Below are 12,496 nucleotides of genomic sequence, written 5' to 3'. Positions count from 1 at the left end.
GGAACGTGGCATTGGAAGTCCAAGGCTCAGCTTCCCAAGCCGCCATGCCCCAGGCACGACCTTCCACAATGACATCCCAAGAAAACAGCCAACGTAGACTGAGCGGGGAAGGCCTGGTGAGGAAGTGGGTGGGGCCGGGAGCCAAGGCCTGGGCGTGTCTCACTCCGGCCACTGACACCCTGGCCCAGGACGCAGCTTCTCGGGCCTTGGGTCCACATATCCTCAAGCAAGGTGCCCTCCAGATCCAATCCCTGAGGGCTGGGCCAGCGGGTTCAAGGCAAACACAAAGGGAAGGGGAGGGACACAGAGCTTCATAACCACGCAAAGACGCTTGCTCTGAAGGCGTCAGCTCTCCCTGAAGGAGGCAGCCTGGACCACAAGAGAGGACTGGTCCCAAGAGCTTCCACAGCAGGCACAGAGGAGGCCGCGTGCAGGCGGCACGTGTGTGCAGGGTCTCGGCTGTGCGCGTGCGGGGTCTCAGCTGTGAGAGCAGGGTCTCAACTGTGCGTCCACCACACCGCACCCAGCCCCTCTGTCCTGTTTCGACAATGAGGCTCGAAAGATCCAGCTCTGCGAAGTGGGAGGATGGAAGATCCCTGCACACTGTGGAGAAGGGGCTGTGCTCCTAATATGGGCACGTAAGAGGACGAGGGGCACGGGCCACCCTGCCTGGCCACAGAAGGGAAGATACGACCTGGACTCCACCAACCAGGGCTGGGAGGATCTGTGCCTTTGAAATCCTTCCAACACCTGTGGTGGGAGTGCCACACTACTGCACGCCCACCAGGGTCTCTGGGGTCCAGGTCCCACTCTTCTTCCTCCTTCAGAGGTTTGTGGTCATTGCTCAGTAGGGACTCAGCCTGGTTAGAGTCTCCCAGGAGCACGGAGTGAAGGCCGAGCTCAGAGCCATTGCCCCTTCTCTCTGGAAGACAAGCGCCATCTCCGTGTCTCATGGGGTCTGTCTTATGGGCCTTGAGCAGCAGCTCGCCTCTGCCGCAGGGATCCATGTGCTGGGAGCACCCGTGTGCTGTGGGGATCCATGTGCTGGGGGAACCCGTGTGCTGCGGGGACCTGTGTGCTGGAGGGATCCGTGTGCTGGAGGGAACCCGTGTAGTGGGGGCACCCGTGTGCTGGGGGGAATCTATGTGCTGGGAACATTCATGTGAGGTTGTTTTCCTGGCACAGCAGGGGCTGTTTAAACCAGGAAGTTGGGTCCAGAAATGGCAACGTCATACTCTTTAAGAAACTAGGCCTGGGAGCCTGGGGAAGGGGACATTCTGACTGACAGCACCCAGATTACCACATACCCAACCCCAAGGCTCCCTGACACCACTGCCAGGCACGAGGCTTCAAGGGCACTAGGAAATACCTGGTTATGAGGTGTCATTGAGGAAAGGGTTCTCATCTGCATGGGGACACGGACAGCTGGAAAGTGCAGAAGGGAGCTCCAAGACCACACGCAGCCATTAACCCTGGACCGTCACTTGCTCTTCTCCTCCCTGGAGTGGCCGCTTTGTACAAAGGAAAGACGGATGCTCGAGGTCACGAGCTCAAACCCACACCCAGTGGGGAAATCTGCGCCGTCTCCAACAGCTGAGTTGCCAAACTGAGAGATTTCAAGCTTTCCAAGAACTGACGTGGTTTCTGGAAGGAAACAGAGGCCACATGAGATGAGGGTGGGGGAGTAGGACCCAAGACCAGGCTCCCCAGCGAGGAGCCAGGCTGGTATCCAAGGTCCACTTGGAATGCAGCCCAGGACACAGGGTGCCAGGGGGCCTGTGGCGGCACCGTCATTGAAACTATCCCAATCGCTCAGCTCCAGGAAGGGCTGTGGAGAGTGACTGCTCAGTGAGATGTGCTGAATTAATGAGCCCCTCATGCCCTTACAAAAGCACTTGTGAGGGCAGCTGGAAGTTGCTAGCACAGGAGAGACTGTAGTGCCGACTGCTCAGAGGAACTCATTTAAAAGGAGCCCACAGGGATGCTTATTTTAAGGACAACACATATAGGATGAAACGCTTAAACAGAGTTGATGGAGAATGTGCCACCCGTGGGCACCATCCCCGGAGCACGCGGCCCCTCGAGGAAACAAGCTGTTGGGTGCCCAGAGCAGATGGGAAATCGAATCCAAGGATGTTCAGGAAGAACGGGCCTCAGGCATTCACACAGCCCTCCCTGCCTTCAAGCACCAACTACAAAAACAGTGCCATATGATACTTTCTCTCCCTTCACAGCCTTCAAAGAAAGACTCTGGCCAGGGCCGGGGCTCGTGCTTATGATCCCAGCACTTTGGGAGGCTGAGGCAGGAGGACTGCATGAGCCCAGGAGTTCCAGACCAGCCTGAGAAACACAGCAAGACCTCATCTCTACAAAAAATAAAAATAAAAAATTAGCCAGGCATACTGACACACCCCTGTAGTCCCAGCTACTCGGGTGACTGAGGTGGGTGGATTACTTGTGTTCAGGAGTTCGAGGCTGCAGTGAGCTGACATTGTGCCACTGCACTCCAGCCTGGGCAACAGAGTGAGACCCTGTCTCAAAAAAAAAAAAAAAAAGATTCCAAGGTCTCTTTGGTTAGCATATTTCCTAGATGTGTCACTAGCAAAGATGCACTTTATAGAAAACAAATATAACTTCTGTCCCTACAGTGGTATATTCAGCCAAGTCAATAAAAAGTCACAAGTCAGGCTGATTTGCGTTCACTTCTCAATGGGCTGCTGTTGCGAAACTCAAGTTTTAAACTCTGAAACCCAATTGCAGGGGTTGCCTCAGTGCTTCCTCCCGGGGTCCAAGCTCCCTTCCTTGCCTGAAAGCACTCACTCCACAGGAGCAGAGAAGTTAGGCCTGCAGCAGCCAGAAACTGGAGAGCACAGGCCTTCAGCAAATTATGAACAGCTTCCCAGAAAACAAAGCATCCCTGTAATCCCAGCATGTTGGGAGGCTGAGTCGGGAGGATCGCTTGAGTTCAAGGGTTTGAGACCAGCCTGGGCAACATGACAAAACCCCATCGCTACAAAAAAAAAAAAAATTATTGGGGCATGGTGGCACGTGCCTGTAATCCCAGCTACTTGGGAGGCTAAGGTGGGAGAATTACTTGAACCCGGGAGGTACAGTCTGCAGTGAGCTATGATCATGCCACTGCACTCCAGCCTGGTGACAGAGCAAGAGTCTATCACACACACACACACACACACACAAAAAGAAAGAAAACAGCACTCATGAAACCCACTGTCCAGCGCCACTTGCCCCACGTTGCCTCCCAACAAATAGCCCCGACCCCGGCCTGCTTTTGTTCAGTCACATTTCTGGGAAAACAAATCTACTGTCTCCTGGCGTCTCTGTCCGGCATCTTCCAATAAAGCAGCCACCCCACAGCCAGCAGCAGCAGACCCAAAGGGGGCTTCTGACTCAGACCTGGGTGCTCAGATGCCCCAGACTTCAGCAGAACCAGAGCTTTTAGCTTTGCTACTATTATTGGAATTCAAGTCATCAAGAAAACTAGGCAGATGGGCCAATCTAAATATTCTGCAATTGCTAAGGATTTCACAGAGCTTCTGCAGAAAGAGAGATGTATCTCAAGTTCGCAGCCATCTCCCCAGCACCCCCCACCCTACCCCACAAAGGGTCCCTGGGACTGGGGGTACAAATGAATTCAGTTCAGTCTCAATACCTAAGTTTTTCCAAAAATCCTCTTTAATAATACATGTAGCCAACATTGCTGTAATCAGTATAAAAACAAAGTTATTCCTGATTTTGTATAAATGAAATGTCGAGAGTCAGGATTATAAAGCATCAAGATACAAGTACCAAGTGGGAGGACCAAAGACAACTCAGAGTGAAGAGAAATGCTTGAGAACAAGAAACGTCGAAGTTGTAAGATGTAGTAACAACCCAGGGTGCTGAAAGGGTCGGAGGTGCAGGTGCAGACGCAGGCTTCTGCCTGTGCAAGGGCGAGCGGGCCGTTGGAGGCTGGCTGCAAAGGACCAGTGCCAGGCAGCGGGGCAGACAGCGCCAGGGGTCTCGACTCTGCAGACTGGGCTTTGCAGACGATTCCTGTTTCCCCACCTCCCCACCCCTCTGACAGAGACCAAGGAGACCACACACGTTGACCTCCTCTTCATAGCCGGCCATCATTTCCACTCCAGCGTTCTGCTGCATGTGTCATTCTGGAAAATAATTCCTTGGTGTTCCTTGCTCCTTTCAGATCACAGCTTGCCTGGTCAGACCCCTTCCCACATGCACAATCTGAGTCCAGGAGGCCCTCAAAAGTCAAGCACAACACCCAGATCTGGTCCTCTTGGGTGGCTTATGACTGGATATATCCACTGTGTGTGACGGCCTCTCAGCTCTCTGCTGTAAGATCATTGGCACCACCAGGTCAAACAGGGTCTCAAACAGGAGGTCCACATTGTAGCCGGTCTTGGCGCTGGTCTCAAAGCACATTTGCTCAGCGGCCGGCACGTCCTGCTCATCCAGCATCTTGTACTTGAGGATCTTTTTATAAAGGGCCACCGCGTCCTCCAGCTGCACCTGCTTAGGCGCCCTGGGGGAGACACAGTCCCCGGCGTCCATATTGGGACTGCACTCTTCCTTCTCCTGGCCTGCCAAGGCCCCCTCCTCAGTGAGGTCCACTTTGTTCCCCACGATGGCAAAGAGGCAGTCTTTGCTGGCTGTGTCTGTCAGGCCCAGGAACCGGTCCTCCAGCTCCACCAGGCTCTGCCGGTGATTCACATCATAGGTGAGGATGATGGCGGCCGCCCCCCGGCAGTACATGGAGCCCAGGCCGTGGAACTGCTCCCGCCCTGGTGGGAAAAGAGGGACAGAAAGATTGGTTATCTCTCAACTCAGAACATAGCCACCAGCCACACTGCAAGGGAGCGTCCCACAGGGATGTTTATTTTTAGGGCAACACACACAGGATGAAACGCTTAAACATAGTTGATGGAGAATGTGCCACCCATGGGCACCATCCCCAGAGCAGGCGGCCCCTCGAGGAAACAAGCTGTTGGGTGCCCAGAGTAGATGAGAAATTGAATCCAAGAATGTTCAGGAAGAACGGGCCTCAGGCATTCACACAGCCCTCCCTGCCTTCAAGCACCAACTCCAAAGGAGTCACGCACGGCCCCAGCCGTGGCTGGAGATGGAAAGAATCAAGAACTGATGTCCAGAAAAAAGCAGCGACTGCCAAGGCCCTTGCTGAGATAGAAGCTGACTCAGGAACGCAGGCTCCGGAAGCAAAGTGTGCCCATGTCCCTTCACCCTCCTCCTTTACACCCCCTGGGCACTCCCAGCTGCCCTGTGCTGCCCTGCCCAGGAGGTGCTGCGGGGAGGGCTTCTGAGTTCATAACAGGGGTTGTAAACCACACCTGCACTTATCTGCCCAGAATCACACAGCATCCTGCAGTGCTCACGATATTTTTAGGACACAGTGGACATCTCTCCTCCCTCACTGGAATCGGAATCCCTGAGGAGCCAGGCCCCAGCATTCGCAGCCCCGCCTGCCCTCAGGTTTAAAACAGACAGAGGTGCAGGCAATTGCAGGCCAGCCAGGAACCTGCTCCCAAAACATTTCCAGGTCGAGATCAAACCCTCGGGACACAACTCAACAACAACATATTGGCTACTGACAAGGTGCTGTCTGTCGCTGGGTCTGGCGGGGAACAGGGCCAGCTGGCACGCACCCCTGCAGTGCCTGGAGTGTGGGCCTCTGCTCTCCCTGTGCCCCCAGCACTTCAGCCTCACAAGGTCGATGCGGGCACACACACTTTCCACGAGGAGACTGAAGTGTGGGGGAGTCAGGCACAGCAGCGCTCGAGGGAGGCTGGGCCAGGGCACTGGAACACCCGCCACCATCCTACATTTAAACACAGAGACCCCCAGATTGATGGCTAAAAAGGAGTATTAAAAGGTCCCGGTCTCGGTCTCTGCGTACTTTTACGATGCACTCATCTAATCAAATCAACCCGGGTCAGAATACACTCCCCACAGGTAACACCTGCACATCCATACTGTCCTGTTCCCGACATCTGCCCCAGGACCACTTTTCTACCCCCCAACAGTGCACAGATCCCCAAGGGGGCCTGCTCACCTCCCTACCGGCAGGCGGCTTCCTGGCAGTCTGCTCAAGGGCTACCTAGGAACTTTCTGGCAGAATTCTGAACCCCTGTCTGTAGCACAAGCTTTCTGCATACTCAGATGTGGAGGACAGACTCCCATAAGGGGAGCAGATCTGGCCAAGGCAGGTGTTCCTGGGACAGGTGCAGTGCACGCAGCAGGTGAGAGCCCCCAGCAGGGAGGGCCGAGCCAAGCACGCCTGCTGGGACGTCCTCCAGGCCTTGACGTGCTTTTCATCGTTGGGCACATCTGCCGCACTGGGGGGATGAGCTCTCAGGAAGCAGCTGTGGGAGAGGCAGCAGCATGCACCTTGGCCCCCACCTGCCTCTCGCGGACCGAGCAGGCTGCACATGGCATGGGCCCTCCCTGCTGGCAGGAAGGGGCTTCACAGGTGCTCCTGGTGATGAATTTGTTTCAATCACCAACAAGCAAACCCCAAGTGAGATCTTCCAACCACAAAGCACCTGCTCCCCCACCACACCTGCCAGGGGCATGCTTTCGAAGAGGAATGAGACTGAGACCTGTGTTCAGACGCCATCCCAAGGAGCCTCTGCAGACAGGCCTGGAAGCTCCCATAGCTCCTGCTGCAGGCCAGCTCCTCCCCTCCTCCCCTGGGGCATGTGTGGCCTCCCGGGCTATGCCCTTAGACCAAAAGGAGGGAGAGCTGGGAACGACTGACTAACAGCACTGGCCTCCACTCACGAGCTCTGAACTCAAGGTCAAGTGTCTCTGAACAAGGATGAGGCTGCTGGGGCATTGGCGCAGAGAGAGGTGGCACCCAGGGAGTGTCCAGGCCCCATTCCAATCCCTCGCCTGGGAAAAGTAAGCCTGGTTCTGATTTTTTAAAAAGAAGCTAACAATGTGGATTTTAATCTCCCAAGTTTTAAGCATTCAAAACTAATTCAAAATTTTCTAAAGATCACATTTAGGCAAACCAAATGCAACAGTGGCCCATCACTGGCAGCTTCTAAATTATAAATGGTCCCATGTCACTCTGAGGGCAACTTCCCCTGAGTGTGTGGACAGTGTCGACCAGTAGCAAGGACTCTTAACCACTGGGGTCATAAACCAAATTCACAGGGTCCATGACCTTGAATGGGGGAGAAAATGTCATCTTTGTTTTCACCACCCTCTACCTGAAATTTACCATTTCCTTTCACCATAAATATTGGCAGCAAACTGCAGAAATGGCGGTAAGGGGCACTCATCACCAACAGGGCCAGCAGGTGCTTCCATCCGCATGCCAGACGCCTCAGACACTCCAGCGTGACGCCCATGACCCTTCAGACCTGCCACGCCTCCATTCATTAATATGTGGACCATGAACCACATATCAATCATAATTTTAAAAGGCTCTGTACGACTGTACTTAAGGACAGCTGGTTACCTTTGTGTGTGACTGCATGCACTTGGGCACAGTGTTCTGAGAAGGGGTCCTGAGCTCATACCCCTCAGGGGCCGAGGGGGCCTTGACACAAATGAAGTTAAGGACCGTTGGTCTGTGGGGCTTTGGAGCATGGACTGAACGCACGACACCTGCACACATGTGGCTCTCTAAGGCAGACTGTCCTTTGCCAATAAACCACTATTTAGAGCCAAATAGCCAAGAAACACAACCAAATTTCATCCCGTTCCCATCCCCAATCTTTGTGAAATGGCCACATTCTGATGACACCAAGTCCTCAAACCTTGCTGGGCGATGCTGCCTGGATTTTGAGGGAGGCTGGTCACTCCTTGGGCAACCCTGGAGAGAGGCGCCCACAGAGACACACACTCATGTCCTGTGGGAAGAGCCAGGACTGACCAGTGTGGTCTCCCAGGTCCCGAGCGTGGGCTCCAGCTCCCCCTTCAGCAAAGCCGACAGTGTGCCCTTCGGGGATGGGGAGGGAAAGTGAGCTGGGAGCTGAGCCCAGACCAGCTCTGGTAGGAGTCGGAAGAATGCGCCCTGCTGCCAGTCTGAGGGTCAAAGTGCGAGAGCCACCCGGGTCACCTCCCTCTTCTGGGAAAAGCCAGCCTGGGAATGCTGTAGTTTGGACGACAGAGCCATCCTGTTGGCAAGCAGCTTGTGCTCTGGAATTCAGCACCTGAAGGGCGACATTCCTCCCTTCCGCACGCCTACCCGGGGTCAGCTTCAGACTGAGAAGTCAATCCGTTTCCAGTCAAGCTGGACTGGACCCCAGCAGGCAGAAACCAAACAGTGTCCCTGGAATCCACAGTCATTCTCCCACTACGGAAGACGATGATCAAGAGCCTTTAAAACCCAATATAGCAGCCATTAGCTTAGAAAAGTCTAGGCAGGAGGACCGCTTGAAGCCAGGAGTTGGAGACCAGCTTGGGCAACAGAGCAAGGCTCCTATCTCTACAAATATATATACTTTAATTAGCCAGGCATGGTGACGCATGCCTGTAGTCCCAGCTACTCGGGAGGCTGAGGAGGGAAGATCGTTTGAGCCAAGGAGTTCGAGGCTGCAGTGAGCTATGATCACGCCACTGCACTCCATCCTGAGCAACAGAGTGAGAGCCCATCTCTAAAATAAATTTAAAATGGTAATAATAAAGAAAAGAAAAAGGCCAGAGACTCAGGCCTGGAATCTCAGCACTTTGGGACGCCGAGGTGGGCAGATCACCTGAGTTCGGGAGTTTGAAACCAGCCTGACCAACATGGAGAAAACCCATCCCTACTAAAAATACAAAATTAGCCAGGCATGGTGGCACGTCCCTATAATCTCAGCTACTCGGGAGGCTGAGGCAAGAGAATTGCTTGAACCTGGGAGGCAGAGGTTGCGGTGAGCTGAGATAGCGCCACTGCACTCCAGCCTGGACAAGAGTGAAACTCCATCTCAAAAAAAAAAAAAAAAAAAAAAACAGAAAAGAAAGAAAAATGCTTCTTCGTCATTACCACAGTACTAAGACTTTTGTTTCAAGGACACTAATCCCATAGATAACAGTCCAAGCATCATGAGGTTTTTACGTGAGCTAAAAACGTCATCAGCTTCTATCCACCAGATTTCACAAGAGTGTGACTATGGGAATGCGGAGTCAGGGGCATTCCAGCTACCCTGGAAGAATGTTTCTCAAGTCTCTGTTACATAGTTCACTAGGGCCAAAGGGAGAACCGTGTTGATGCCTGTGCCTAAAATAGTTTTCCATTCCAGATAAAAACGTCTGATTTGCCTTTAAAAAACTAAAAAAGGAAATAATAATATAAAAGGAAAGATCTTAGTAATGAAAGGAAGTAGGAACTGAAGAATCACAAATGCTAGCCAGAAAAAAGAATTGTTGCTTGAACCCTATAATCTGTTATCTACCCATTAATGAATGCAAACCAATTAAATGCGGTTGCCCCAGCTAAAGAATTTACAAGCAAGCAGTTTTCACATTTGAAATTCTAAAACACTGCTTTGGAGATAATGTATAGCTTTTAGGATTGCTAATGGAATAGAAAGGCTGCTGTCAATGAGTGCATTGTCCACAGCAAGAAGGGCCAGTCCCGCAGGGAACAGAAGTTCTGAATTTAATCCTAATTGAATTTGAGTAGGGGCTCTGGTATTTAAGGCATGACAGTGAATATAAGACAATGAAGATAAAATGGTGTCACTACAACTTGACCTTTTGCACTTGGTTTTGACAGATTCACAGTGTATTTGAATCCAAAGGACCCTCATGCGTTTTCTGGAAGTTTGTGAATGTGCTCTGAGCTGGGCCGTCGGCCCCCTGCTGCCAACCCCATACACACGTCAGCCCCTGTATCTCTCAGAGTATTGATTTCCTGTCTACAAATATGGGCTTAAACTGAGTACTTCAAAGTCCCTCTCCCTGGAGACAGGATCAGGCATCTCTATCTCTCTTGCCTTCTCCCCCAGTCCGGAGTCCCTCAGTACCAATCCTGAAGCCAAAGCGCTGAGAGTTCTGGTGGTTTACTTGGACTTTCCTGGAGAAATAAACAGCCTCAGGTCCAATTCTGGGGATGCCAGAGCCCCAGGCTGCCCCAGAAACAAGGCAAAAGAGAAAAATCACAAATTGGTTCAAATTCAACCAACGCAGCCAAGGGTTGGTGAGCTGCCAACCCTGGTCTGGTGAACAGAGCCAGGCTGCCAAGCCTGTGTGCCCACTACCAACACGGGCCTGACATCATCAGGGCTGGGGGCATGGGTTCAAGCCTGAGGAAGGAGCACAGCCTTCCGCCAGACTTTCCCGCCTTTTTGCCTGGGCTGTCTTCGGGCCAAGCAGACGGGAGGATGGGGGAGTGGGGGAGTGGGTGAGTGGGGGAGTGGGGGAGTGGGGGAGTGGGGGGAGTGGGGGAGTGGGTGAGTGGGTGAGTGGGTGAGTGGGGGAGTGGGGGGAGTGGGGGGAGTGGGGGGAGTGGGGGAGTGGGTGAGTGGGTGAGTGGGGGGAGTGGGTGAGTGGGTGAGTGGGGGAGTGGGGGAGTGGGGGAGTGGGGGGAGTGGGGGAGTGGGGGGAGTGGGGGGAGTGGGGGGAGTGGGGGAGTGGGGTGAGTGGGTGAGTGGGGGGAGTGGGGGAGTGGGGGAGTGGGTGAGTGGGGTGAGTGGGTGAGTGGGGTGAGTGGGTGAGTGGGGTGAGTGGGGGAGTGGGGGAGTGGGGGGAGTGGGGTGAGTGGGGGAGTGGGGGGAGTGGGGGGAGTGGGGGGAGTGGGGGAGTGGGGGAGTGGGGGAGTGGGGGGAGTGGGGGGAGTGGGGGAGTGGGGGAGTGGGTGAGTGGGGGGAGTGGGTGAGTGGGTGAGTGGAGGGAGTGGGGGAGTGGGGGAGTGGGTGAGTGGGTGAGTGGGTGAGTGGGGTGAGTGGGTGAGTGGGGTGAGTGGGGGGAGTGGGGGAGTGGGGGGAGTGGGGGAGTGGGGGAGTGGGGTGAGTGGGGTGAGTGGGTGAGTGGGTGAGTGGGGTGAGTGGGGGAGTGGGGTGAGTGGGTGAGTGGGTGAGTGGGGTGAGTGGGGGAGTGGGGGAGTGGGGTGAGTGGGGTGAGTGGGGGAGTGGGGTGAGTGGGGTGAGTGGGGGAGTGGGTGAGTGGGGTGAGTGGGGGAGTGGGGTGAGTGGGGGAGTGGGGGGAGTGGGGGAGTGGGGGGAGTGGGGTGAGTGGGGGAGTGGGGGAGTGGGTGAGTGGGTGAGTGGGTGAGTGGGTGAGTGGGGTGAGTGGGGGAGTGGGGGAGTGGGGTGAGTGGGTGAGTGGGTGAGTGGGGTGAGTGGGTGAGTGGGGGAGTGGGGGAGTGGGGTGAGTGGGGTGAGTGGGGTGAGTGGGGGAGTGGGGGAGTGGGGTGAGTGGGGGAGTGGGGTGAGTGGGGGAGTGGGTGAGTGGGGGAGTGGGGGGAGTGGGGGGATTGGGGGAGTGGGGGAGTGGGGGAGTGGGGGAGTGGGGTGAGTGGGGGAGTGGGGTGAGTGGGGGAGTGGGGGAGTGGGTGAGTGGGTGAGTGACCGGGGCCTGGGTCTCTAGGTTCCACTTGTCCAGGAATTATTACTCGTCTGTGTAGCAAATCCATAAGTGACCTGCTAAGCTGTATGTCACCAACACATACAGACGAAGACGTCAGTTACCCCTGGTGGTGAGGGAAACCTGAATCTGTAAGAACACCTCCCATGTCTGATCAGCCACACTGTTGGACAAACTATTGAAATGCAGCAAAACTGACCAGGACTTTAACCGTGAGTCCAGAGCAGCCAGAAATGAAGATGCCCTGCTCACTGCAGACAGGGCCCTGGGGAGGCAGGTCCCACCCACCCCACCTCTACACAGACACAGGGCCCTGGGGAGGCAGGTCCCACCCACCCCACCTCTACACAGGGCCCTGGAGAGGCAAGTCCTACCCACCCCACCTCTACACAGACACAGGGCCCTGGGGAGGCAGGTCCCACCCACCCCACCTCTACACAGACACAGGGCCCTAGGGAAGTAGGTCCCACCCACCCCACCTCTAAACAGGGCCCTGGAGAGGCAAGTCCTACCCACCCCACCTCTACACAGACACAGGGCCCTGGGGAGGCAGGTCCCACCCACCCCACCTCTACACAGGGCCCTGGAGAGGCAAGTCCCACCCACCCCACCTCTACACAGGGCCCTGGAGAGGCAAGTCCTACCCACTCCACCTCTACACAGACACAGGACCCTGGGGAAGTAGGTCCCACCCCCCACTCACCTCTACACAGACACAGGACCCTGGGGAAGTAGGTCCCACCCACCCCACCTCTACACAGGGCCCTGGGGAGGCAGGTCCCACCCACCCCACCTCTACACAGACACAGGACCCTGGGGAAGTAGGTCCCACCCGCCCCACCTCTACACAGACACAGGGCCCTGGGGAGGCAGGTCCCACCAGCCCCACCTCTACACAGACACAGGACCCTGGGGAAGTAGGTCCCACCCGCCCCACCTCTAT

The 12,496-nt window shown here is 55.2% G+C and overlaps 1 protein-coding gene across 2 annotated transcripts in view; it reads right to left on the bottom strand.

The window, feature by feature from the left end:
* Window positions 1-12,496, bottom strand: part of RAB20 (RAB20, member RAS oncogene family) — a 70,298-nt gene that overhangs the window by 23,904 nt on the left and 33,898 nt on the right. Inside the window, exons 2-3 of one of the 2 annotated variants that reach the window (XR_008651359.2) lie at window positions 4,105-4,802; window positions 1,370-1,644 (exon numbers count right to left, since the gene is read on the bottom strand). Coding sequence is in view for 1 of the 2 variants with exons in the window: in XM_055244682.2 (XP_055100657.2) it covers window positions 4,270-4,802 (533 nt within the window). In the remaining variant the exon portion in view is untranslated. Of the gene's footprint in view, window positions 1-1,369; window positions 1,645-3,671; window positions 4,803-12,496 lie in introns of those variants that run through there. The other variant, XM_055244682.2, reaches the window with a different exon arrangement.

The sequence above is a fragment of the Symphalangus syndactylus genome, chromosome 15 (genome assembly GCF_028878055.3).
Source record: "Symphalangus syndactylus isolate Jambi chromosome 15, NHGRI_mSymSyn1-v2.1_pri, whole genome shotgun sequence".
Lineage (NCBI taxonomy): Eukaryota > Metazoa > Chordata > Mammalia > Primates > Hylobatidae > Symphalangus > Symphalangus syndactylus.
Note: the sequence above shows the minus strand (reverse complement) of the source record. Positions and strands in the feature narration are given on the sequence as shown.